The 25,447-nt window shown below is 43.6% G+C and overlaps 1 protein-coding gene and 1 pseudogene across 3 annotated transcripts in view; one reads left to right on the forward strand and one right to left on the reverse strand.

Moving 5' to 3' along the window:
• The window catches only part of Esr2 (estrogen receptor 2), a 53,506-nt gene extending 36,673 nt beyond the window's left edge, over nt 1–16,833 (reverse strand). For 2 of the 3 annotated variants that reach the window (XM_021179259.1, XM_021179258.1), the window contains exons 1-3: nt 16,521–16,833; nt 7,518–7,970; nt 5,730–5,902 (exon numbers count right to left, since the gene is read on the reverse strand). In XM_021179259.1, the coding sequence (XP_021034918.1) occupies nt 5,730–5,902; nt 7,518–7,936 (592 nt within the window). In that variant the 5' untranslated portion in view covers nt 7,937–7,970; nt 16,521–16,833. Of the gene's footprint in view, nt 1–5,729; nt 5,903–7,517; nt 7,971–16,520 lie in introns of those variants that run through there. The other variant, XM_021179260.2, reaches the window with a different exon arrangement.
• Nucleotides 16,834–20,676: 3,843 nt separating this feature from the next.
• On the forward strand, nt 20,677–21,008 carry LOC110307192 (annotated as a pseudogene).
• Nucleotides 21,009–25,447: the final 4,439 nt, after the last annotated feature.

A 25,447-nucleotide genomic window follows, 5' to 3' on the forward strand; every position in this document is an offset into this window, starting at 1 on the left:
GAAGGGAAGGGAAGGGAAGGGAAGGAAAGGGAAGGAAAGGAAAGGAAAGGGAAGGGAAGGGAAGGGAAGGGAAGGGAAGGGAAGGGAAGGGAAGGAAGAGAGACATAGAGACAGAGACAGACAGAGAAACACAGAAAGAGAGGGGGAAAGAGAGAAAGAGAGAAGAGGAGAAGAGAGAGAAATGAAATTCCATTAACAGAGAAAGTGCAAAGAGAGAGATATGTGCAGTTGTGATCAAGCCATGGCAAGGAAGGAGCATTTCCACTCCGTAGGGAAGAAAGGAGTTGTGACTGCATAGCCTGGGCACAGTGGGGCTGGGAGGCAGATTCATCACTGCCTGGACTCTGGCTATGCAAAGGTTTCCTTTTCTCTCCTTTATATTAGTCACAGACATCGACATAAATGTTATCACACACTGAAAAAAATCATTTAAAAACTAACTCCCACTCTGTAACATACATACATACATGTAGCACGTAGCTTTAAAAAGTATAGTGGGGGAGGGCAGGGCTGAAGTAGGTGGATACCTAAACACCAGCTGACCAGACTCACTAATCAGGGGGCCCAGGTTCACAGAAGAAACGGACTCAAAAATTAAGGTGGACAGCAACAGAAGACAGCATCCAACATTGACCTCTGACTTCCACACATGTGCACATAACACCCATTAAAAATAAACACACAGAGCATCTCTAATATGGTCACATATATACATATACACACAGAGAGAAATAGGAACATAGATGAATGTATGTCTATGAATGAATATATATGGATATATACATTATATATATTCTATATATACATTATATACACTATATAATATGTGGATAGATAGATAGATAGATAGATAGATAGATAGATAGATATGGATATGGATATATACATAAATCAAATCTCTGTCCCCTAAGAGGACCTGGTTCAGGAACTTTCCATGAGCAGTGAGAAAGGAATGCGTATATCTTTTATTATTATCATTTTCCATCAAGGGAAGGAGGGCTCCATGGTAAAACAGCTTATTTCAGAACTAGGGCAGGTAACATGCAGAGGTCTGAGCCTTCAGGGTGGCAACACATGGTGCTGGCTTCCCAGATTTGATGGTAGTATGGTGGAGACATAGAAAACACGTGTTAAAGTATTGTGGGTGACGATGCATGTTAGCAACACTTCTGCCAACAGTCTTGCGCAAAATGTTCTTTTTGTTTTTTGGGGGGGGGTTCCTCTCTCTCTTTTGTCCTTTTTAAAATTTTTTTCTAAAATGTTCTTTATATCACACATAAATACTGTAAGTTTAAAATTCATTAAGAACAAATATTTTGGTACCACATGTGATAGAGCACAACTGTAATCCAAGCACTTGGGAGGCTGAGATAGAAGGACTTTGATCCCAGTCTGGATAGACAGCAGGAAGACTCGCTCTAAAATACAAACAACTAAATGTTTTCATTGGCTTGCCTGCCTTTCTTTTTCTTCCTTTCTTCCTTTCTTCCTTTCTTCCTTCCTTTCTTTCTTTCTTTCTTTCTTTCTTTCTTTCTTTCTTTCTTTNTCTTTCTTTCTTTCTCTCTTTCTCTCTTTCTCTCTTTCTCTCTTTCTCTCTTTCTCTCTTTCTCTCTTTCTCTCTTTCTCTCTTTCTCTCTCTCTTTCTCTCTTTCTCTCTTTCTCTTCCTTCCTTCCTTCCTTTCTTCCTATCTATCTATCTATCTATCTATCTATCTATCTATCTACCTACCTATCTGTGTAGTCTTGGGTGTCCTGAAACTTGCTCTATAGACCAGCCTGGCACTGAACTCACAAAGATCCACCTGCCTCTGCCTACTGAGTCCTGGAATTAAAGGGGTGCACCACTACTGCTCAGTTCCGTTGGCTTTCTTAAAAATATATATAGCGGCTGGTGAGATAGCTCAGCAGGTAAGAGCACCCGAGTGCTCTTCCAAAGGTCCTGAGTTCAAATCCCAGCAACCACATGGTGGCTCACAACCATCTGTAATGAGATCCGACTCCCTCTTCTGATGTGTCTGAAGACAGCTACAGTGTACTTACATATAATAAATAAATTAATTAAAATATATATATAGCTAATTATTCACTCGATTAGTATAGCTCAAGGTCTTCCTCACTCGTTTGAGTTGCAGATAGCATTAGTGCCTTGTTGTAGTAGGGCAGGGTCCTTTTCTTGCTGTCCATTAACTGCACACTGCCCTGAGCTTCTGTAGACATCTGCAGCTCATCACCTAGTTCACAGTGATGTCTGCTTTCTTCCAGGCCATGAAGAATGCATCTGTGATTTCAAATTTCTCTCTAATCTGCATGATAGTCTTAATGTCTTATTTATAAGCCAGGCATGGGGGTTGCACACCTCTAATCCCAGCACCCCAGAGGTGAATGTCTGTGAGTTCAAAGCCACAAAGCTATCACAAAAAAATCCAGTATGTGTGTATGTGTGTGTGTGTATGATAGATAGATAGATAGATAGATAGATAGATAGATAGATAGATAGATATGCACTACATGTGTTCCAGTACCCATCAAGGCAAAAAGAGGGCATCAGATACCCTGGAAATGAAGTTGCAGACAGTTGTAAGCTGCTATGTGATTGCTAGGAATTGAACCCAGGTCCTCTGAAAGAGCAGCCAGTGCTCTTATCTATAAATGTAGCGATGATTGAGAACAAGGAGGCACATGGGAGGGGTTGATGGGAGGAAAGGAAGAGGGAAATGATGTAAGTATAATCTCAAAAACAATAAAAAATATGTACGAAGATATTTTTACCTTTAAAAAGATCAGAAGGTTCAATATAAGCAAAAGAACTGAAGGGGTGCGACCCCATAGGAAAACCAACAGTGTCAACTAACCTGGACCGCTGGAAGCTCCCAGAGACTGAGCCAACATCCAAAGAGCAAACACTGAGCCAGGGCTTCCTGCATACTAGACAAATACTCTACCAACTGAGCTATCCCCAGCCTGGGGAAGTAATGGACACACACAGGATGGAACTTTCCATTGATAAAATCCACATCTTTATTATGTTGCTGCTTATATGACATGTTTTCAAAAACTGAGAAGCGTAAATGATTTACATAGGGAAATCTTACTATATATAAGTTATACTTCAAACTAAAATCCTATACTGTTTTCCTCCTGGAAACCAGGCTGTGTGCTAAAGCTCAGGCTAGCCTGGAGCTCTCTTTGTATCTGAGTAGATCTGCAGCCCAGCTCCCATATTTTAAATCAGTGAGAGAAAAAAAAGAAAGGCTTTAATCAATAAAATATATGAAAAGAATGTCTTTTGGGGATAAACATATTGATTATTATGTTATTCAATATACCAAAATGTTTCTCTTTCAATTAAATAATACCATGTAAAAGTCAACCACCACAAATTAAGTACAAGTTGATATAGTTTCCCAATGTCAAAAGACCTAAGTTTAAAAATTATATTTCTAAAGTTGATAGGATTTAACCATGTAATGATTAGATATTTCTACATGTCAACTTGAGAGATAGAAGCTGGAAGAGTTTAAAGCTACATAGTTAGTTCAAGGTCAAATTAAACAGCTATGCAATGTACAAAAAATAAAAATAAAAAGATAGTCTCAATGCTATCAACACTTTGGTAAAAAAACAAAATGAAACCCTCAGGGGACTGGGAGTGTGGCTCATTTTGTTAGAGTCCCTGCCTAGCATGCAAAGCCCTGGGTTCCATCCACATAATCTGGACATGATAGCACACTCCTGTAAGCACAGCACTAGAGAAGTAGTCACTGAAGGATCAGAAGTTCAAGGTCATGAGTTCAAAGTCAGCCTGGGCTCCAGGAGACCCTGCCTCAAAACAAAACAAACAACAACAAAACACATTCACAGTTCACTAATAGAAAAAATAATGTCTGTGCCTTTCTAAAAAAATAATTGAAAGACACCTACCAAGAATTTTAAACATTAAGGCAATTATGGTGGCTTACATATGTAATCTAGGCACTTGGGAGATGGAAACAGGAGGCTCAGGAGGTCAAGGCCAGCCACAAATTTGAGGCCAGCTTGGGTTATATGAGATGCCCACCAAAAATGGGAAAGGAGTGGAGACAGTGGGTGGAAACTTTAAACATTAGCACAGCATTCGGGCCTTACCATTTGGAGACTACATCCAGAGGAAAACGTTTTCCCAATGTTTTATAAACAAATATAAATCATAGCATTATCTGAAACAATAAAAATAACCGATAGTATCTTCAACACTAAAGACAAGGCAATTAATCTATAAGGCTGAATGTTAAGGACTGTGAGAAAAGCTTTTAGACCTTCAACAACAGGAAATGCCAATCCCATAATGTGAGAAAGAACACCAGGGCTAGAGAGATGGCTCGGTCAGTCAAGTATAAGGACAAGCTTAAAGTGACTTAGTCACAGAGCATGAAAGGCCCAAGTTTGATCCCTGGCACCAATGTAAGAGCTAGGATCACCTCTGTAACACCAGCAGTGGGTGCAAGAGGACCCTCAGAGCTGCCTGGGTGGCAACTGGTCCAATAAGAGACTCTGACTCTAAAAATAAGGTGAAGAGAAATTGAGAAAGATATCAAATGATGACCTACCTCTAGCTTCCAAAGAACAATGCACACACAGTCATACATGTATGCAAATACACACGCTCACATGTGTGCATGCACATAAGTTCACACACACACATACAGAATATACCTCTACGCATTGTGTGAGCCTAATGCTTTTTACAAATTGTCATTCAAGAAACTGGTTTTGCACCAGCAATGAACAAAATAGAATTCACTGCATTGTCTTCCTGTGTCGCACAACCTAATACACAGTTCCACTAATACTTGTTGAAAGGATTTCAAAAGGAAACAGAATTAAAAGAATAAGCTTTTAAAAGTAAGCCATGCCCTAAGCTAGCCCAGAAGTGGTAAGGAACCCCTGTCCTTGATCCCTTCTCTGTGCCCCACAGCCCAGGAGAGAAACTACAGGGTTTGGTCTGATGGCGCCTCACTCTGTGGAGAGGTCAGCGAGTCTGGTCCTGATGGGAAGCCTGGCACCACACAGCCCCACTGCACTAAGACGCAGGCAGGCAGCTTTACCGACCAAGTTGGCAAGGAAAGTTGAAAACCATGAAATGAAGAATGGTAAAGTCAGGAAGTACAGTGTGGCTTAGGGGCATAGCGCAGTTGGTAGAGAGCCTGCCTCACATGCAGGAAGCAGCCCTGAGTTCCACGTCCAGCACCGAACAAACTGGGCTTAGTGGTGGATGTCTATGATCACTGTGGAGGTGGAGGATCCTATGTTCAGGATCTTTGATGATTAAATAATGGATTCAAGGTCATCCTGGGCTACATGGGACCTTGTCTCATAAACAAACCAACATTAAAGTTAAATGCCAGCCCACCGTCATGACATAAGCATACCCTATATTAGACCTAGGAAAAATTGAACAGACAGACAGACAGGCATTCTTTGATGAGCACAGATTTTTTTTTCCTAGCACTATCTTTATAAGGTTATAAATAGATATCTTTTCTGACCCCTATAATCTGGGGTAGAAACAAGCAATCCAAACATCTATACACCCCCACTCAACCCACTCCCAAACACACACACATCTAAGCTGCTCACGTTCATGAAGTGTAAGCCAGCCCAAGGGTGACATTTATATCAGATCATCTCTGCAAAACTGCTTGCAAGCCAAAGTGTGAATACTAGAGGAATGATTTATCATTGTCTTGTACCTTGAATGCTTCTTTTAAAAAAGGCCTTACATCCTTCACAGGACCAGACACCGTAATGATACCCAGATGCGTAATCACTGCAGACAGCGCAGAAGTGAGCATCCCTCTTGGCGTTTGGACTAGTAACAGGGCTGGCACAACCGCTGCCGCTAAGCTTCCTCTTCAGTGTCTCTCTGGGGGAGCAGAGAACACAGCCATTGTCAAAAGACACACAAGAGAGGGGAAGGGCTTGGCAGAAAAAAAAATAGCATGAACTTGGTCAAATTTAATCTCTTTGCCTTCCAGGGCTAGGGATAAATATGTTCCAGGAAACCTGATATCGGATCACAGGGAGCTCCAGCGCAGGGGAGACTGACATTTAAGAGCCTACGTGGTGAGTCCTCAGAAGGCTTCGTAGCCCTCAGAAGGCTACGAAGCAGGCAGCTCAGGGCTGGGCTGGGATCCGTAGCTCTAAGAAGGAATTGTCCAGCAGAGGAGCAGCAGGGGCAGCTGCACACTCTGCCCAGGAGCTGATTTGCCAGGACATGTTTCTTTTGGGGAGGGAGATAGTAGAGCTATTGCTAGTTCAGAAACGATAAAAACAAACTTCACCCTTTAAAGAGAGGTACGTTAAAAATGCTTGTCTTCAGCCACAACCTACAGCTTTTATATTTGTTTCTTTAGCTTACCAATAAATAAAAATATTAAGGAGAAAAAAATAAATTATTGTGTATTTTCTTAAAGGTTGTTTTGGTTTGGTTTGGTTTGGTTTGGTTTGGTTTGGTTTGGTTTGCTCAGAGGTTCTGGGTTTAGGGGTGCAGCAGGTTAGACCCAGAGCCTTGAGGATGTTAAACATGCCTCTAGCACTGAGATAGGCCCTCCAGCTTTTGTCTCCTCTAAGATTTATAACAATATTTGAAATATTGCTATAATATTGTTATTATTATATATAAATATTGTTACAAAATTTTTTTTTGTTTTGCTTTGTCTTTTGAAACAGGGTCTTTCTATGTAACCCTGGCTGTCCTGGAACTTAGACTAGGTTAGACCTGGCTTGTAAGTGCAGGGATCAAAGGTATGCACCATCACACCCTACAAGTAATGCATTTAAGAATCAGTGTGTCCTAACGTGGTTCTCTCTTCCAGCCCTCCGTTTCTTCCAGTCACTCATTCATATGTTCTCCTCTCCCTCCACAGCCATCGGTAGAGTTGAAAACCTTACAAATTAGACAGAAGCGACCATGCATTCGGAGTTCAACTTGTTTTAACTTCAGATCTTTTCAACAGAATCCTACAGTTGGTTTCTCATTGCTCCTTACAAAGCACCACCTCAGCTCATCACTAAAGCCTGTGCCCATTAGCTTTCCTGGCTTTGCATGGCTACCTCGTGGAAGTTGTAGTGTTACCATGGCTACTTTCATCCTGGAGACAATTTGTCATCAACAGTAAGGAACCTGTCATCTTACACTAAGACTCTAATCTGACTGTGAAAAGCAAACCAAACCAAACAAACCAAACAAAATAAAACAAACCACTTAAAACCCAACACCTTCACCTAAACCAAACTGATAGAAGTTTGATGTTTGCTGCATAAAGAGACCATTATTCATTATGGTGAACTCTCTCCATAGTATCCATCCATAAGCATAACTTATTAAGAACTAGAATATCAGAGCAGGACAGAGCAACATGTCTCCAGTGTCCTAAGAATGCAGGTGACAAAGTAAAGACCTTTTTCTAGCACGTCTTTCTTCATGCTAACCTGTAAAGAAAGGATCATGCCGCCACCCATGGTTTGCAGGACTTTACCTGTTTACAGGTAAGGTGTGTTCTAGTGATCTTGCTTCACACCAAGGACTCTTTTGAGGTTCTGCATAGAGAAGCGATGATTGGCAGTGGGTGGCTAAAGGAGAGAGGTGTCCAGAAGTTGGCCATAGCACATTTGGGCTTGCGGTCTGGCGGACAGGCCCACCTTCCAGGTTACCGGTGCTGCTGGGGACACTGTAGTTCATCACAGCAGGACTGTAGAATGTCATGGCTGAGTATTCGTGACGGCTCTCTACATAGGAGGAAGGGATATAGATGGGGCCATGCTCCAAGGGCAGGATGGACTGGCTACAGTTATAAGAAGCGGGGGAAGTAAGGCTTGATGGTGAGTTTTTGATCTCCATGTCTTGCGTAGGCCGCAGCTGAGAAAAATCCTTGTGAGAAGAGGCACAGATGGACATGATGCTCTCAGAGACTCACGGGCAGGTGGAGCGCCTGCAGAGGAAAGCAGATGATATCCAGTTAGTTCAAGCTGCCGGAGTAACCAAGAAGGATTCATTTTAGCTAGGGGCAATGGTGCTTACATATAATTCTAGCACTCAAGGCAGCTGAGGCAGGGGGATTTCTAGTCCCAGGCCTGCTTGGGCTACAAAGTGAGATACAGTCTCAGAAAAAAAAAAGAAAGAAAGAGAGAGAGAGAGAGAAGAAAGAAGGAAAGAAAGACAGAAAGACAGACAGACAGACAGAAAGAAAGAAAGAAAGAAAGAAAGAAAGATAAAAAGAAAGAAAGATAAAAAGAAAGAAAGAAAGAAGAGAGAGAAGAGAGAGGGAGAGAGGGAGAGAGAGAGAGGAAGAGAGAGAGAAGAGAGAGATGGGAGGAGGAGGAAGGCAGGCTGGCAATTAGCATAGTTGGTAGAGTTCTTGCTTCACACACAGGAAGCCTTGACTTAGATCTCCAGCACTGCAGGGGATAGTGTAAGGTCTTTTTGTAAACCCAACATTCAGGAGGTAAAGGCAGAAGGATCAGAAGTCCAAGGTCATCCTTGTCAGGAGTTCAAGAACAGCATGGGATATATGAGATATTTGAGATGTATCTCAAAAAAAAAAAAAAAAAAAAAAGAAGAAGAAGAAGAAGGAGGAGGAGGAGGAGGAGGAGGAAGAAAAAGAAAAGGGAAGAACAGACAGAAAATGGGCTCAGTGGATAAAAGTGTTTGCTGCTCAAACCTGATGACATGAGTTAATTCCAAAACCAACCGTGGAAAGAGAAAAATCCCTGAAAATTGTCTTACGGAGGCACACACACATACCACAGCACCTGTGTGCCCCCTCTCCCTGTCTCCCTGTCTCTCTCATGCATGCATAGGGCTTTTTAAAATTCTAGTGTCTGTGCTACCTAAACGAGGTCACACACATATTAGTAGAAGACTATAAGTGTGCCCTGAAAGATGTCTATGAAAGCATGACCTACAGGTGGAAACACACGGTGTACAGCTCCCATTCTCTATTTTATTGATCGTCTTTTGAGAGGGGCTCATAAGCATTCATGCTGTCCTCAAAATACTTATGCAACCAAAGCTGACCTTGAGTTTCTGATCCTCCCGCCTCTATCTCCCTCCCAAGTGCTAGGATTATATGAATTCACCACCGTGCTGAGTTTGAACATACAGAGATTAAACTCAGGATCCTACACTTGCTAAAGGAGTACTCTATCAACAAAGCCACACACACCCCACTCACTTCTTATTACTCCATTGCTGCTGATGTCAACTACAAGAACTTTTTAAGATGTTGTTATTTTATTTTATAGGTATGTCTGTATGCCTCATGTATGCCTGGACCCTACAGAGGCATCAGGATCCCCTTGAACTGCAGCTGCAGATGGCTGTGGACCACCATGTGGATGCTTGGAATTGAATCAAATGCAGGTCGTCTGAAGTAGAAGCCAGTGCTCTTAACTGCTGAGCCATCTCGCCAGGCCTCAACTATGATAACTTTAAACCACAATAACTTATCACAAAATTACTTTTGGATTTAAAAACACAGGAATGCATAAATGTTTTTTTCCAAAGAACTACGTAAGGTTAACTGTAAGCTGTTACTGAAAAATAAGCCTAAAAACAGTACATCAGTGAGTGAGACTATTATATATTATAGTTTTAACATATTCAAATATGCGGTAAATCTACAATAACAAAAACAAGAAATTTATCATATGAATCATCTGTCTGACCACGGTAGTTTTGTCAGCCTAATGCCTCTAATCTTTAAAAGCAACAGTCAATATAGGATTTATACAATCAATCAATCAATCAATCAATCAATCAGTCAATCAATAAAAGATGTGCTGTAAAAACAAACAGAGCTCGATACTAAGCTCAGTAGAGGACGCTAGAGAGACGCCATGCGACAAAGAGGCTTACTCCAACTTCTGGCCCTGGTAGAGACAGGCAGTATGAAGGTGAGAATCCAGGGTGGAGCTTGCCCCAGGCAAAGGTCCAGAATGAAATCTCTCAGCATCACTGCACTCTGCATGGCAACGACCTTCTCATAGGCACCTCTCTAGACTGTGGCCCAAAGGATGAACACTGCAGAGTCATCTGTTGTACAAGATTCTTCCCCCTGGCATCCTGCATGCTCCGAGCGAAGACCTTCTGCCCTTGAGAGAATCCAGGTCCCCACTTTGTGTACATGTCCTGGTTTCTGGCCAGCCACTGAACTGCATTTTAGAGGGAACCTATTGCTTTATCGGCAACCCAACCCTAGATCCTTTAAACAAGCTGAATATCACTGCAAGTGGATGGCCAAACTTCACCTTGCCTAGCATGTTCTAAACTCCTTCAGAGTTGTCCTTCCTTGGGAATTTTCCCTCATCCCTAAGGGGCTAAAAGAACCTCTGCATAGTTTATACTTATCTCTTCTTATAATTAGTATTTCTTTGCATTCAATTTTCCCTGTTCAAGGTATCATATAACTGTAAGCACTGGTTTGACCCAGACTGCTATACCAACAGAAAAAACAATCCAAAGACTCAAAGGTAGGAGAAATTTGGTGGATAATAAAGAGGAGAGCATCAATGCTCTTAACCACTGAGCAGTCTCCTGAGCCCCAGTGCTATCTTAACCCAGCCCTCACTGAGCTGTATCTTCAGTATTTCAGCTCTGAGATCATACATACTTCAGTACACGGCTTGCCTGTTTCATCTGAGCATGTCTGACGCTGCCAAATCCTAAATCAAAACACATCTAAAGAACTTTAACAATAGAATTTAAACAGCACGCCTTCTATCAACTGAGAGCAAAATACATTAAGCTCTTGGCAGGCATAGCAATTGTATTTATACACAACATTTGGAGGTAGTATTAAAATGTAAATTTCTTGAACATTACAAAAAAGTATAAAAAGCCAAAGTGGTAGGTCCAATTTTAACAAATAAAAACAATGTCCAAAAATGAGTACAGTCATTATGGTATATATGCTACCTTCCTTTCTAAAGATTTATGTATTTATTTGTGTGTATGTGCTGGCACATGCATCTGTATACACACATACAGGCCAGAGAGGGTGTTGGGTGCCCTTCTCTGCCACTCCCTGTCCATTCCTTCTCCTTCTGACCTAGATCTCAAGTTTTTCTCTGCTAGGCTGTAAGTCAAAAACTCCAGAATCTCTCTCCTCTCTCCATCCCTGCTGGAGTTGAGACTGCAAGCAAGGGATATGTAGCTTGTTACACCACTGCTGGGGTTCGAACTCTGGTCCTCATGGTTGCACGTGTAGTCACTGGGTCACCTCTCCAGTCCTGCCTTCTGTTGGTTGGTTGGTTTTGTTGAGGCAGTGTTTCATGTAACCCAGGCAGGTATTGAACTTGCTCTATTACTAATGAGAACCTTGAATTCATCCATTTCCCCAAGTCTGCAATTTACAGATATACACAAGCATACAGAGAATATGTGGTGTTGTGGATCAAGCCCAGGGTTGTCTGCATGCCAGGCAAACACTGTGTGAACACTGAGCCCTATTCCAGCCCTTTCCAGTTCATATGGAGTCTTACTGAAATGAGCCGGGTATGGTGGCACACGCCTGCATTCCCAGCCCTGGAATGGCAGAGGCATGAGTTATGGCTGCACGCTGGGGGCCAGCTTGTTCTGCATACTGAGTTCCAGGCCATCTAGAGCTATGCACTGTGACTCTGTCTTGAAAAAAGAAAAGAAAAGAAAAGAAAAGAAAAGAAAAAGTCATCCAACAAAAAGAAAACCGGAAAGATGCCACCAAGTCTTTCTTAGTGTAACCCTCCATAACGAACAAACACGGTACTCTGAATTGTCATAGGAAAACTAATGAAAGTTAGGATATTGTAGGCCAAGAGAACAGGGCATTTCAAACAAATTTGATCAAAGGACTTCAAGATAATACCAAGTGAACAAAAAATATAATTAAATGATTTGATAAAGTTTTAGCATAGTGATCAAAGAGGGTCTCACTGAATTCACAGGCCCTTAGCTTTTCATCTCCAAAAGAAATTTAGTTAGCGGTCCAGCATCCAGAAGCTCAGTGGGTGCCACTGAACGTCCATCTGTAACTCAGCAACAACCATCTGAAACCGCTGCTGTGTTTCTTCTTGTCAGGCCTCTTATTTAAGATTTACTTATTGTTAGCTTCCGGGTAGGAGTGTTTTGCCTATGGATGTCTGTGCACTGAGTGTGTATCTTGTACCCAAAGAAACCAGAAGGTCTCCTGGAGCTGGAGTCACAAATGGTGATGAGCCACAGTATAGGTACTGGGAATTGAACCCTGGTCTTCTGAAAAAGCAGTTCCTTCATCAGGCCTTTAAGAAGCATGAAGTACCTGGATTGAGGAGATAACTCAGCAGTAAAGTGTTTGCTCTGCAAGCATGAAGATCCAATGCAATCCAAGAGTGACATTCCATACCAGATGGACGGGAAACCCTGTCTCCAAAAAACAGGTGAAATGGCTCCATGGGTAAAATCACTTGCTTCACAAGCTGACCAAGTTTATTCACCAGAATCCATGGGAGAATGAGAGAAAAGTTGTCCTCTAACCTCCAGACACACACAGCGTTATGGTATGTATATTCCCATGCTCTAATAGATACCATGCATGCATACATACATACATGCACATACACATACACACGCAAAACAACAACAACAATAACAATAGATTCAAGTGGCCTGGACAGATGGCTCAGCGGTTAAGAGTACTTGCTACCCTTTCTGATGACCGGAGTTCAGTTCCCAGCATCCACATCAAGTGGCTCACCATTGCCTATAACTCCAGCTCTGGAGGATCTGACACCTTCCTCTGGCTTCCACATGCATATGCACATACCTGTACATACACACATCCATATACATACATAAATAGAATATTTAAATACTAATAAATTAGGGTTTTTTTCAAGATGGACTGTACCTGAAGAAGAGCAGCACCTGAGGTTATCCTCTGGCTTGCACATACATGCACATACACATATGTGTGCAAGTGTATACTCACACACATGTGTGTGTGCGCGCGCACACACACACACACAAAACAAAATAGCGAACAGTCACATGGAAAGATATGAACACAAAGTTTAAAAGCAGCAGAGAACTGGTTCCATCGTCCTCATCACCGGCAGCCGAAATACCACCCCCCCTCAGATCGGCAGTTCAAATGGCCCTGTCAGGTACACAGCACACAAAAGCAAGTGCCGAGATCACTCAAGTCACCAGTCAGCTGCCACAATGACACTGCCTAGAAACAAGAGCTCTCACTGCTAGCCTATCACTGATCAACTGCTCTAGGTTGTCTACCAAGTCCCAGTGCACTCAGTGTGGTCGAGAACCACTGCTGGGTGGATGGTTATTAGAGCGAGGGCTGCCCTCTGGCTGAGTATCTTCTGACACATCCAGATTCATGCCACAGCCATCTGTCAGAGGCATCATGGATGACTGGTAACATGATCGTCCATGAAAGATCTTTTCTTCCTAAGTCACAATCTCTGAAAAGTTTTTGTACACACAGGGTTAGGCATGGTGGGCTGAGGTACTGGCCAGGAAAAAATACATTTTGGATCTTAGGCTAAAAAATAAATAATGTTTTAAGATGTCCTAAATATTGACAGTGACTTTATGAGAAGAAAAAGATTGGCCCTGGAACTAACATGACATTCCGAAATGAGTAGACAGACCTATGTATCTAGCAGCAGGACAGACATCAGTTACCATCCAGCCTATAATCATGTGTATTCCGGCCCAGTGCACAGAGCACAGCATTGGATCCTGGGCTGCACAGTGACAGGTCTTAGACAAGTCATATCAACTCCTCAACCTTCCCTGTCGTCTTCCGTAGAAATGAGAAAGTATTAAGGAATGTACATTTCCCCTGTGCGCTGGGGAAGAATGGAGGCTGTGTGTATGAAAACCTTCCATGAGGTTTCCTGTGGAAGGTTTTACTTATTATACTGTGAAGAGGTTGAAGCCGGCCCACTCACATGCCACCAGGCACACCTCTCAAGATGGACAATTTAAAATAAAATGCTTTCTGATTGCGAAGGCCTTTGCTTCTGAATTTTACTTTTTTTTTTTTTTTTAAACTTGCATTTGACGGAAATCCATCGTGTCAAGCAGTCTAACTAGCTGGGTCGTTAGGACCCTGTCTGCTCCGTGTGTGCATAAGAGATGCCACCTCCTGTGAGGCTCATATCTTGGGCCCACGGATGCAAACAGCTTTGACAGTCAGCCTGCATTGTTCTTCCAGCTGCCCCTACCCCCTTGGCAAAGCATCCCACCCGCACACCTCACACCTGTGTTCCCCAACAGAAGTAAAAACTCACACCCACACATGCCACAGAGAATTTCATAGCCAAGGAAAATATGTATAAATACATTTCTCTTCTTGCTCCTTTCTCTTCTAAGACAAGGTCTCATGCAGTCTAGGCTAGCATAAAAATTTGCTATATAGCCACGGTTGTTCCTAAACTCCTGACCTTCCTGCTTCCATATTTTGAGTTCTAGGATTACAGGCAAGAAGCACCACACTTGATTCATGTGATGCTGTGGATAGAGGCCAGGGCTTTGTGCATGCTAGGCAGACTATCTACCAACCGACCTACATCCCTGGACCCTTACAGAGACCTCTTAGGCACCAAGTGCTCTTTCTGTGCGCTGCTGGTTAGAGGTTATTTTCTTTACATGGATCTCTTCCAAAGGAAAATACTAAGTCCCTCGGTCAGTTTCATGATAGGAACAAAGGAAACTTACTCTACACCAGCCATAAAACTGGCCACTAATAGTCGACTTACAGGCAACTCTTTAAAGCTGAGATGTGTCTTCCAAAAGAAGAAAAGGCTAACTCTTCTCCATCACGGGTCTCCGAGCGGATTTCTTCTAAAAGCTTCAACGCAACGGTCTGAAAAACAATATTGCAATAAGTAGAACTTTTTCAAATTTCTATAACAATGTACTAAACACTAAATTATGAAGTCTAATAGCCAAATGTCCCGTTTTCAAGGGCTTTGCATATATAGTAGAAACCACTTTCCTGCAAATGAGTTTAGCCCTCAGAATTTTAAATAATCACTTTCTAGTCATCCCATAAAATGACTCAAAACATCAGCTAAGATTTTAACATGAAATATATTTAAGTCATTGCCTACTGGATACACATTTAATAAGAATTGCAGTATTTTAGTCTTTAAAAGGGACCTGAGGTCTATTAAATGCTAATTTATATATTTGATATATTGAATTTAGTACTAAATTTCACATTTTTATATTAAAAATAAATCCCGAGAAACGTTAAATCTGACTAGATCCATTTGAGCTCCTCAGACCCACCTTGAAATTGTCTTCTACATGCTTTTTGTTGATTTCAAGCATTTGTGTATCTTGGGCAAGACTTAAAGTGTTGTCTTTAAAACTGCTCTTGAAATAAGAATTTCAGATTCATCTAGACAACTATTGAACATAAAATGAATTCCTAAATTTTCTGCTTTAAAACTGACTGATAAAATCTCATCTTTTACTTCAGATAGAATGCTGTAGAGAAATGGTCTCAGCCTTCCGAGTGGGGCAATTTCTTTAATACAGACCCTTGTGTTATGCTAACCTCCAACCATAAAATTGTTTTCATTGCTACTTTATAACTGTAATTTTGCTGTTGTTATGAATCATAATGCAAATGTTTTTGGAAATCGAGGGGGGGGTGTCCCAAAGGGGTCGCGACCCACCGGTTGAGAACCCTTACAATCAGACTCGTTCTGGTAAGAAAATGAAGTTACCAATTACACTCTTCTTGTTGTCATTATATATATCCTCTTTCTAATCTTTCCTTTCACTCTTTAAATAACATTTACACGGAGAGAGGAAATATCCACCATGAGCCGGATCATTACAGTAACAATGAAATTTCAAGTGATGCTTACAAAAACACTTGAAATAGAACAAGACATAAAAATCTTTCCTCAAGGGTACTATGTGCCAAACACAAACCTGCCTTCTAAATCCTAAGTAGAATTGTCACGCTTGCTTTCTGAATAGCGCTCAAATTCATAGTTTTGTTTTACACACACACACACCCCGATATTCACTCTTTCCACTATGAAACAGTAACCACAGGTAATCGGGAAGAAGCAACAGTTAGATTCCTCTTCAGCATATAAGAGAAATCATCAGATTTAATCTTTCTCAGACTATCCAGGAAAGAAGTTAAACTCTATTTCTGACACGGCTAAGGATTGCCAGTCGGTCGTTTTTTTCAAGCCATGATCACCTGCTTAAGATTGGCATTATCTTCCCTGGTCCACCACACTCAAGCAAGAAGCGTCATCATCGTATCCACTGCTAGGAAAACCACAGGAATTTTCTTCCTTTAAATGGAAATTATATTTATATAACTAAACCAAAAGTCAGTAAAAATTTCTGTTTCCGGTAGTGTTCAGAACAGTTGCATACATGCCCGCGCCCCCCCCCCTTTTTTTTTTGTTTTATACTCTGCGGGCTTCCCACAAAGTCAATTAAGCCTCACTATGAGCAAAGGGACGCTTACCTAGCGGGTGGACATTCTCTCTTTTGCATTCTCTAAATGCAGACACGTACTTTCCTCGGTCCCTGAATGGGACTCGCAGCCACTGGTTGTCGCTCAGCCCTGCGGCGGCTGCCAGACTCTACTGCAGACCGGGAGGCCAAGGGATGCCAGTGGCCGCACAAGCCGCTCCCTCCAGGCCAGCTCCCCACCTCCTCTACTCCCAGGAAGTTTCAAGAGGTGGTTGATGCTAGAAGCCTGGGAGAAGGCATGGACCCGAGAGTGCCTTTCAAAAAGGCCAGCAGCTGGAGAAGCTGCAAAGACTGCCACGACTAACGAACGAACGTTAATGCGTCTTTCTTTTAAAGACCTGGAAAGAGTGTGGGAGGGTGGCTGAGAAGCCCACGTGACCACAAACCCGGAGCCAGAGATCTCAGGCACTCCCGCGCCGCGCAACCAGATCCACTGGATGTGGACCTCCAGCCACTTCACAGTCATCCTCTAGGGACACCCCGCTTCCAATAGACTGACGATGGAGGATCGAGATGGGGCCCGGGAATGGGAATTTCTGACCAGATCCCCAGGGATTCTGGACTTAACCGCGTGCGTCCACGGACCACACTTAATCCTGTTCCCATACTTTGACCTGCGTGTGTGTCATTAAATGCTTAAGTTTGACAACTCTCCTTGAGAAGCATGGGCCAGGCCCCGGGTTCGGGTAATAGCACCGAAATTAGTAGTAATAACGAAGTAATGAAGGCAGATCCCTTTGCAGGGAGTGAGTGTTAGCTTGTGCTCCAGAGAGGCAAGGCAATGGGGCTGGAAATGAAGGTTTGAACGCTCATCTATCAGCGGCTGGCTATGGAAGCGGGGAGAGAAAATGAGTTGTGTTTTGTTTTGTTTTGTTTTGCTTTGTTTTGTTTTGTTTTGTTTTGTTTCGTTTAAAAAAAAAAAAAAAAGGCAATGGGTTAGGTCCAAGATCCCGCGTGCCTCCTGGAATTTACCTGGAGAAAATCTGCCTGCGCTTTTACAGGGGGCTGAGAGGGTCTCTGGCGCCCCCTGATGGTAGACCTGATCTCCCAGCTCAATCGCTTTGCCTGGAAGTGACCCTTCTACACAAAGGCTGGAACCATACCTTAGTCTTTGAGGAAACTGACTTTAAGGCAGCCTTTGGTGGCATAAGTTAAAAGGAAAACAAATGACCTGTAGGCCAACCTGGTGTCACTGGTGTACCTAATTAGTCGTCGAGCCATCCGCACACATCACGGGGATGTTTGTGAAGAATTTTAAAGATCTACTTTTTTTTAATCTTTTAAATTATGCACACATGGGTATGTACACAGGCGTGCAGATGTCTACGGAGACTATAGGTGCGGGATTCCCTCCTGCGCATGGGTGCTGGGAACAGAATTCGGCTTGTGTACAAGAGCAGCATGCCATCTTAACAGCTGAGATGTCCCTTCAGACCCAGAATGTGATTCTTGGTGGATGGTACTCTAATAGAAGAAAACCGGGGGGAGGAGGTGCATTTGGAGGGAAACTTATACAATGACAACCTCAACATTTTGGGTGTAACCCAAACGCCTTCGGGGACCTTTCTGAGGCCCGGGTTTATGAGTGCCACAGGTAGGCACCACAGACTACACATGTGGAAAAGAACGGACTTTATAGACTATGAGCAAAGGCTATACCAAAAGTCTCGATGCTGCCAGGCAGTGGTGGCACATGCCTTTAATCCCAGCACTTGGGAGGCAGAGGCAGACAGATTTCTGAGTTCGAGGCCAGCCTGGTCTACAAAGTGAGTTCCAGGACAGCCGGGGCTACACAGAGAAACCCTGTCTCGAAAAACCAAAAAACAAAAAGTCTCGCTGCCCACATTCATCCCATGTACAGGCTTCATTTAAGCTAAAAGTCCTGTGTTCTCTCCATTTGTGAGATAGAATGTCCCTGTCCTTTTAGGAAAGGTAGAGTGGATGGGAGAGTGGCCCTGTGTCCTTTCCTGTGTGTCTGTGTGTCCTGCATCCCTCAGTCCTTCCTCCTTTCCTGCCTTGGGTAGAGAAGTTGCAGTAGCAATCTTAAACAAATCAGTTCATTTAATGATACTTTGTTAACAAGATTCATCTGGAGGGAGGCCAGGACAGCTCAACCAATAAATGAACTTGCCAAGCTAGTCTGACAGACCAGCGTTTAGTCCACAGAACCCAAGGAAGGTGGAAGGATTTACGTAAGAGCTGGGCTCAGTTCCAGCACCCACATGGCGACTCACAATTGCCTGTAACTCCAGTCCCAGGGGAGCCAATACTCTCTTCTGACCTTCAGTCACTAGGCACATATATGGTACACATACTTACATACATGCTGGCCAAACACCCACATACATAAAACTAAATAACTAAAATTAAAAGATGGAAGGAGAGAAGGAGGAACCCAACTCCCGAAAGTTACCAAAAGTTACCCTGATTGCCACACAAAGCGTGTGTACTATATATACATACACTAATACATTTTTAATTTTAAAAAATCATCTACAGTGGAACATCCGTGAAAGGATCTCAACCCAGAGCCAAGAGGCAGGTAAAGGTGGTGTGAGGGAAAGAAAGCTGACATCTATGAAGTATGTATAGCCAGCCAGACTACACAGCCTCCTATGTAATCCTCATACCGGTTCCAAGGGGCAGGTAAGACTGGCTCCGCCTTCCAGATGAGAACAGAGGCTCACAGAGCTTACATCCAGTACTGGAAGCTACAAGATAAAAAAGAAACCCAGTAGCAACAGTGGTTGTTATACACAGTGGCCACTTATGGACACTGAACTACGCATTGTGTATGCGTGTGTGTGTGTGTGTATGTGCCTGTGTGTGTATGTGTGTGCCTGTGTGTGTATGTATGTGCCTGTGTGTGTGTGTGCCTGTATGTGTGCCTATGTGTGTATGTGTGTGCCTGTGTGTGTGCCTGTGTGTGTGCGCATGTGTGTATGTGTGTGTCTGTGTGTGTATGTGTGTGCCTGTGTGTGTGCCTGTGTGTGTATGTGTGTGCCTGTGTGTGTGTGTGCCTGTGTGTGTATGTGTGTGCCTGTGTGTGTGTGCGTGTGTGTATGCGTATATGTGTGTGTATGCATGTGTGTATGCCTGTGTGTGTGTGTGTGTGCATGTGCGTGCGCATGCGAGTGTGTGTGTGTGTGTTCACTAGATTTTCATTGCCGTGATAAACCCCATGGTCAAAAGCAGCTTGGGAAGGAAAAGGTTCATTACAGCTCACGGCTGTGGTCCATAATGAAGGGAGTCCGTCCGAGCAGAAACCTGGAGGCAGGAGCTGATGGGAAACAATGCAGGGGCACTGCTTACAGACTTGCACCTCCCAGCTTGGCCCAACTGCTCTCCTTTACAATCCAGAACTACCTGCTCTACAATGGGCGGGGCCCACCCCCATCAATCTTTAACCAAGAAAATAGCCCACAGGCTTGCCTACAGGCAGTCTTATGGAGGCATTTTCTCAATTGAAGTTAGCTCTTCTCAGGTGACTGTAGCTTGTGTCAAGTTGACAAAAAACTAACCAACACGTGTATCTGTGTCACCTTTTTATTTTATACACAATGGCTATATAAAATACATTCTTTCTTTTTCTTCCTTCCTTATTTATTTATTTATTTATTTGGAAGAGTCTTGTTATATAGCACAGGCTAGCCTTGAACTCACTATGTAGCCCAAGTTGCTTCCAAATTCAAATGTGCAATCCCCCTGTCATATCTGCCTACAGAGCAAACTCTATCATTAATTATCCCAATTTTATGAATGGGAAAATGAATATCCAGGAAGAGTAAGTGACCTTCCTAAGATCACACAGCTTGTGAGTAGCTGAGAAGGATTTGAACCTAGGACCTAGCCTAAAGTCCTGTCCTGTGTCCGTTTAAACCACATCTACAAAAGCCAGGTGTTAATGTGGTTTATGCCTTTAGTCTCAGAGATCAGAAGGGAAAGGCATGAAGATCTCCCAGTTCAAGACCAGCTTGGTTTACAAAGCAAGTTCCAGGACAACCAGGGCTACACAAGGAAATCCTGTCTAGAAAAAAAAAAAAAAAACAATAAACAAATAAATAAAATGAAAACAACAACAACAAAAGTTCCCACACATCCACAATGGATCGGCAATAATGCTGACTCAAGATTTGCTCTGGGGCCCGAACGAGGGGGACGCAACGGAGGCAGGTTGGAGCCGCTGCCGTCGCCATGACCCGCGGTAACCAGCGAGAGTTCGCCCGCCAGAAGAACATGAAGAAGCAGAGCGACTCGGTTAAGGGAAAGCGCCGAGATGATGGGCTTTCTGCTGCCGCCCGCAAGCAGAGTGCCCCATCATCTCTACCCCCAGGGACTCGGAGATCATGCAGCAGAAGCAGAAAAAGGCAAACGAGAAGAAGGAGGAACCCAAGTAGCCTTGTGGCTTCGTGTCCAACCCTCTTGCCCTCCGCCTGTGTGCCTGGAGCCAGTCCCACCATGCTCGAGTTTCTTCCTGTAGTGCTCACAGGTCCCAGCACCGATGGCATTCCCTTTGCCCTGAGTCTGCAGCGGGTTCCTTTTGTGCTTCCTTCCCCTCAGGTAGCCTCTCTCCCTCTGGGCCACTCCTGGGGGTGAGGGGGTTACCCCTTCCCAGTGTTTTTTATTCCTGTGGGGCACACCCCAAAGTATTAAAAGTAGCTTTGTAATTAAAAAAAAAAAAAAAAAGATTTGCTCTGTGCAGAACCCTGATGCCTCCCTTCAGTCAAAGCCCTCCTCAGCATCTCTTGCCACCCCATCAATCCCAGAAGTGGAGCCCCGGACTGGGTGTCATGCTTCCTCAGAAAGTGCCCTGCTCACGGAGGCAGCATGTTCTTCCCTTCAAAGACCCTCACACACCCACAGCTTACTGCTTATTACACAAGACATATCATTGCAGAACATCTGAAGCAAAGAGAATGAACGGAGGAAAGGAAATTGCCTCTCTGACTCACCCTGTCCGTCACAAAAGATAATGGTACCCAGATGGGTGCTTTGTCTGTTTGAGTGACAGTAAGAAGGGTGATTATCCTCCAGTCTACCTGAACCACGACCAAAAAACGAAGGAACTCTAGAGGCAGTGGATGCCAATGGTTAGACCAAAAACCATCCTGCAACCTGTGTTAACGATGCTTTCGCTCAGCAGGGTCACAAGCTCATCTCTATCTCATCCCCAAGCTGCCCGGTAAAGCGATCACGTGATGTGACAGGAGAAGGTCTCCTCTCCCCTAAACACCCCGTAACAGAGACACAACACCTTACTGGTAAACCTGCAGGAACAAAGCAGTGAATTATTAAAACTCAATTGTGTTACATATGATGAGCAGCATCAATTCAATAGCTTGTTTTTGCTGCTGTTTTTGGTGCTAAGGAGGGAGCCTGGAGCTTTGACGATGTCACGCACCTGCTCTGTCGCTGAGACCCATTCCCGGAACACATACCACTTGTTAATGATCGGATTTGTTGTCTATCCACTGGTGTTCATGATGACTCTAACTAGATCGACTTAGAGCATGACGTGGGTGACGGTGGAGAAAGTAAAGAATCCTGGTTATAGCGGGGCTGGAGTAAGTTCAGGAGCCAGCGGGGCCGGAGCCAGAGGGGCCAGAGCAAGAAGGGAAAAATATCTTTATAAAAAAATGTACAAATTTGCAAGGAGGCATAAAAGCGGATTCACCACCGTCTCATCCTGCCTCTGATGGTGCTCTGCCTACTTCAAAAGACAGCACTGGCTCCCTCCACCCTGCCTCTACAGACATCGGCCCTGCGGCCTGCGCACCCCACCTCACTGCAGTGTGCAGTTCAGCCTTGACATCCACTACACTGTCCATGTCCTCCACAAGCCCACAGCACCCACTTTGCCCATTCAGTCATTCACAAAGGCATCGATTTGGAAAAGCAAAGGAAAACAGACAGGGTGAGCATTTCTGTAAGAAATAATCAAAGAAGTAAAACAAACAAAAGACTGTTCAAGGCAAGAGAGAAAAAGCCACCACAAACAAGCTAAAGAGGATGGAGGGACCCTAAAAACAACAACAAGAACAAACCCAAACAAACCGCTAGGCAGGCATCATGCTAAGGCATGCCTCTGGATTGGTGGTCTTTCTGTTCTGAGTATATCTGGAGGATTCATGCCCTGAGATGCTCTCTTCTGCTCTAAGCACAGAATCGGAACTCCACATTTGTGGTTATAACTTGCTCTGTTACAAGAGGGTCAGAAGCTGTAGAACCCACCCTGGTGGAGTTTAGTCACTGCAGAGCAGTAATGCCTGCCTTAGTGATGATCAGCCACAATGGTGCTGCCTAATATAGCATGCTAGGGTCCTCTCCACTGCCTAGACCAACATGGTGGGCCAATATGGTGGACTAACGTGGTGGACCAATGTGGTGACCCAACACCTTTAATCCCAGAACTCAGGAGGCAGAGGCAGGTGGATTTCTGTGAGTTCAAGACCAGCCTGGTCTACAAAGTGTGTTCCAAGACAGCCAGGGATACACAAAGAAACTCTGTCTTGAAAAATCAAAAAAGAAAGAACAATAGACAGACAAGCCAGAAGGAAGGAAGAAAGGAAGGAAGGAAGGAAGGAAGGAAGGAAGGAAGGAAGGCTGGCAAGATGGCTCAGTAGGTAAGAGTACTGACTGCTGTTCCGAAGGTCCTGAGTTCAAATCCCAGCAACCACATGGTGGCTCACAACCATCTGTAATGAGATCTGATGCCCTCTTCTGGTGTGTCTGAAGATAGCTACAGTGTACCTAAGTATAATAATAAATAAATCTTTGGGGTTGAGCAAGTGGAGTTGACTGGAGCGAGCAGAGATCCAAAAATTCAATTCCCAACAACCACATGAAGGCTCACAACCATCTGTACAACTACAGTGTACTCACATACATAAAATAAATAAATATTTTTTTAAAAAGAAAGAAAGAATGAATGAATGAATGACTTTGTACATGGCTAAAGGAGGAAATGGAGGTAGAAAACTGGTGTTACAAAGGACCTATCAATAGACTTGCTTAGAAATTATTCTGTTATACAAAAATAAGGTTTAGTTAAAGGAGCACTGCCTCTGCCGGGCAGTTTTGAGAAGCTGACCCTGGCTGACCCCGTGCCCCTTATCAGGAAGAGCCCGGTTCTGCCAGGCAGGCGGGATGACCCTGATTAACAGCTGCCCAGGGAAAGCAGTCCTGCTCTGTCCCAGGATAACTAGGACAATATTTTTATATTTCGAATCTCTCCATTTGCCCAAACAGCTAAACCTTGGAATTTCTGTCTCTGCAAAACATGTTTAACTGCTCCAGGTGTAACTTGAAGCTGAGAGACTATACGTGGGGGCGGGAGTTCTGTTCATGGCCCGCATTGAGCGTTAGCCAGAACCGGTGTGTGCTGTTATTAAAGAGTTTTCTTAATTCTCTAAGGGCCTGGGGTGACTCTCACGGAAGGCTCAGTGCTATTATAACAGTGTGACTTAACATTGGGAGTTGAGTTTGAGTAAAGTGCTCATCTTTGTGGTAACAAAAAGGGACATTTATTGAGCACATTTCCAGCCGCGGCCTCAGACAGCAGCTTTGCAGAATCTTGCTCGCCTGCTTCCCTGGATTCCCCTAGATTCCGAGAGTCTGACCCATTCTATTGATGGGGAAACTGAGGCTCAGAGTGGGGGGGGTGTTTCTACATGCATGTGGCTAAGCAAATGTTCCACTTGGAGCGTAACTAGATACCTGCTAACCTTCTGCCTTCGTGTCTCTGTGCATATGATTTTTTTTTCTTCTGTGTGACACAACCGGAGGTGGTAATGTGGGACTGTCCTGTAGAACTGGGTAGTGCCATGCAAAACATTTATCGAGTTCTGCCCTAGACCTGACCACCTATGGGCATAACTATATAACTGAACTCTTTACTGATGTATATATTTGATTGGCATTCCGGGTGCCAAGGACATCAGCAGCAATGGGGACCTGACTTGATATCTATGTCCCCAGGCCACCAGACGAGATTCCTCTGTCTGGCAGTTTAAATGAACCACCTGGGCAAACCAGTTTCTGCAGCCAGCCCCCTAACAAGCCTCCCACGCATGTCTCAGTCCTAATCTTGGACGTCTGTACAAAAGCAGATATAGTTAACTTTTGTGCTGCTTCTTGACGATGGACCTGAGTCTCTCAAATACCCTGAGTTGCTAATAGTCTGGCGGTTTGAAACCAAACAGCCTGAAGGACATGCATCACCCCTCCTCCCAACTCCAAAGCCGTGTTCTCACGTGACCTAGAAGGAAAACCAGCCTCGGTGTGACTGTGCACGCCCATTTGAGAAGGAGATGATAAAGAGCCCTCAGAAATGGTGGCAAATTGTAAGATACAATTTCATAAATGACTCGAATGCAATTCTGGAAATGCAGTGTCCTTACCTCTTGTGGCTCGGAATAAAATGGTATTAATAACAGGCCAGACAGTGTAACAGCCACACAAAAATGAGGCCAGGAAGGAGAAGGGCTATACGCAGACATGGTTTAAGAGGCCACATATTCTAATAAGACTGTCTGGTTCTGTAGTTCAAACTTTTTTTTTAACTGACTATTTTTTTCTACTTCTCCTGTACTTAACATTTTTAAATTTTTCACCCATTAGAGAAAAATACTAGAAATGCCTCATATTGAACCCAAGAAGTGGCTCTATGGGTACAGGCAAATTAACTACCAATAGCCTAAGGTCAGTCCCTGGAACCTATCTAAAAAGGTAGAAGAGGTTGGAGAGATGGTTCAGGGGTTAAAAGCACTGACTGCTTTTCCCGAGGTCCTGAGTTCAATTCCCAGCAACCACGTGGTGGCTCACAACCATCTCTAATGGGATCTGACGCCTTCTTCTGGTGTGTGTTTGAAGATAGCTACAATGTACTCATATAAAAATAAATAAATTTTTTTTTTTTTT

This window comes from Mus caroli, chromosome 12 (assembly GCF_900094665.2).
Source record: "Mus caroli chromosome 12, CAROLI_EIJ_v1.1, whole genome shotgun sequence".
NCBI lineage: Eukaryota > Metazoa > Chordata > Mammalia > Rodentia > Muridae > Mus > Mus caroli.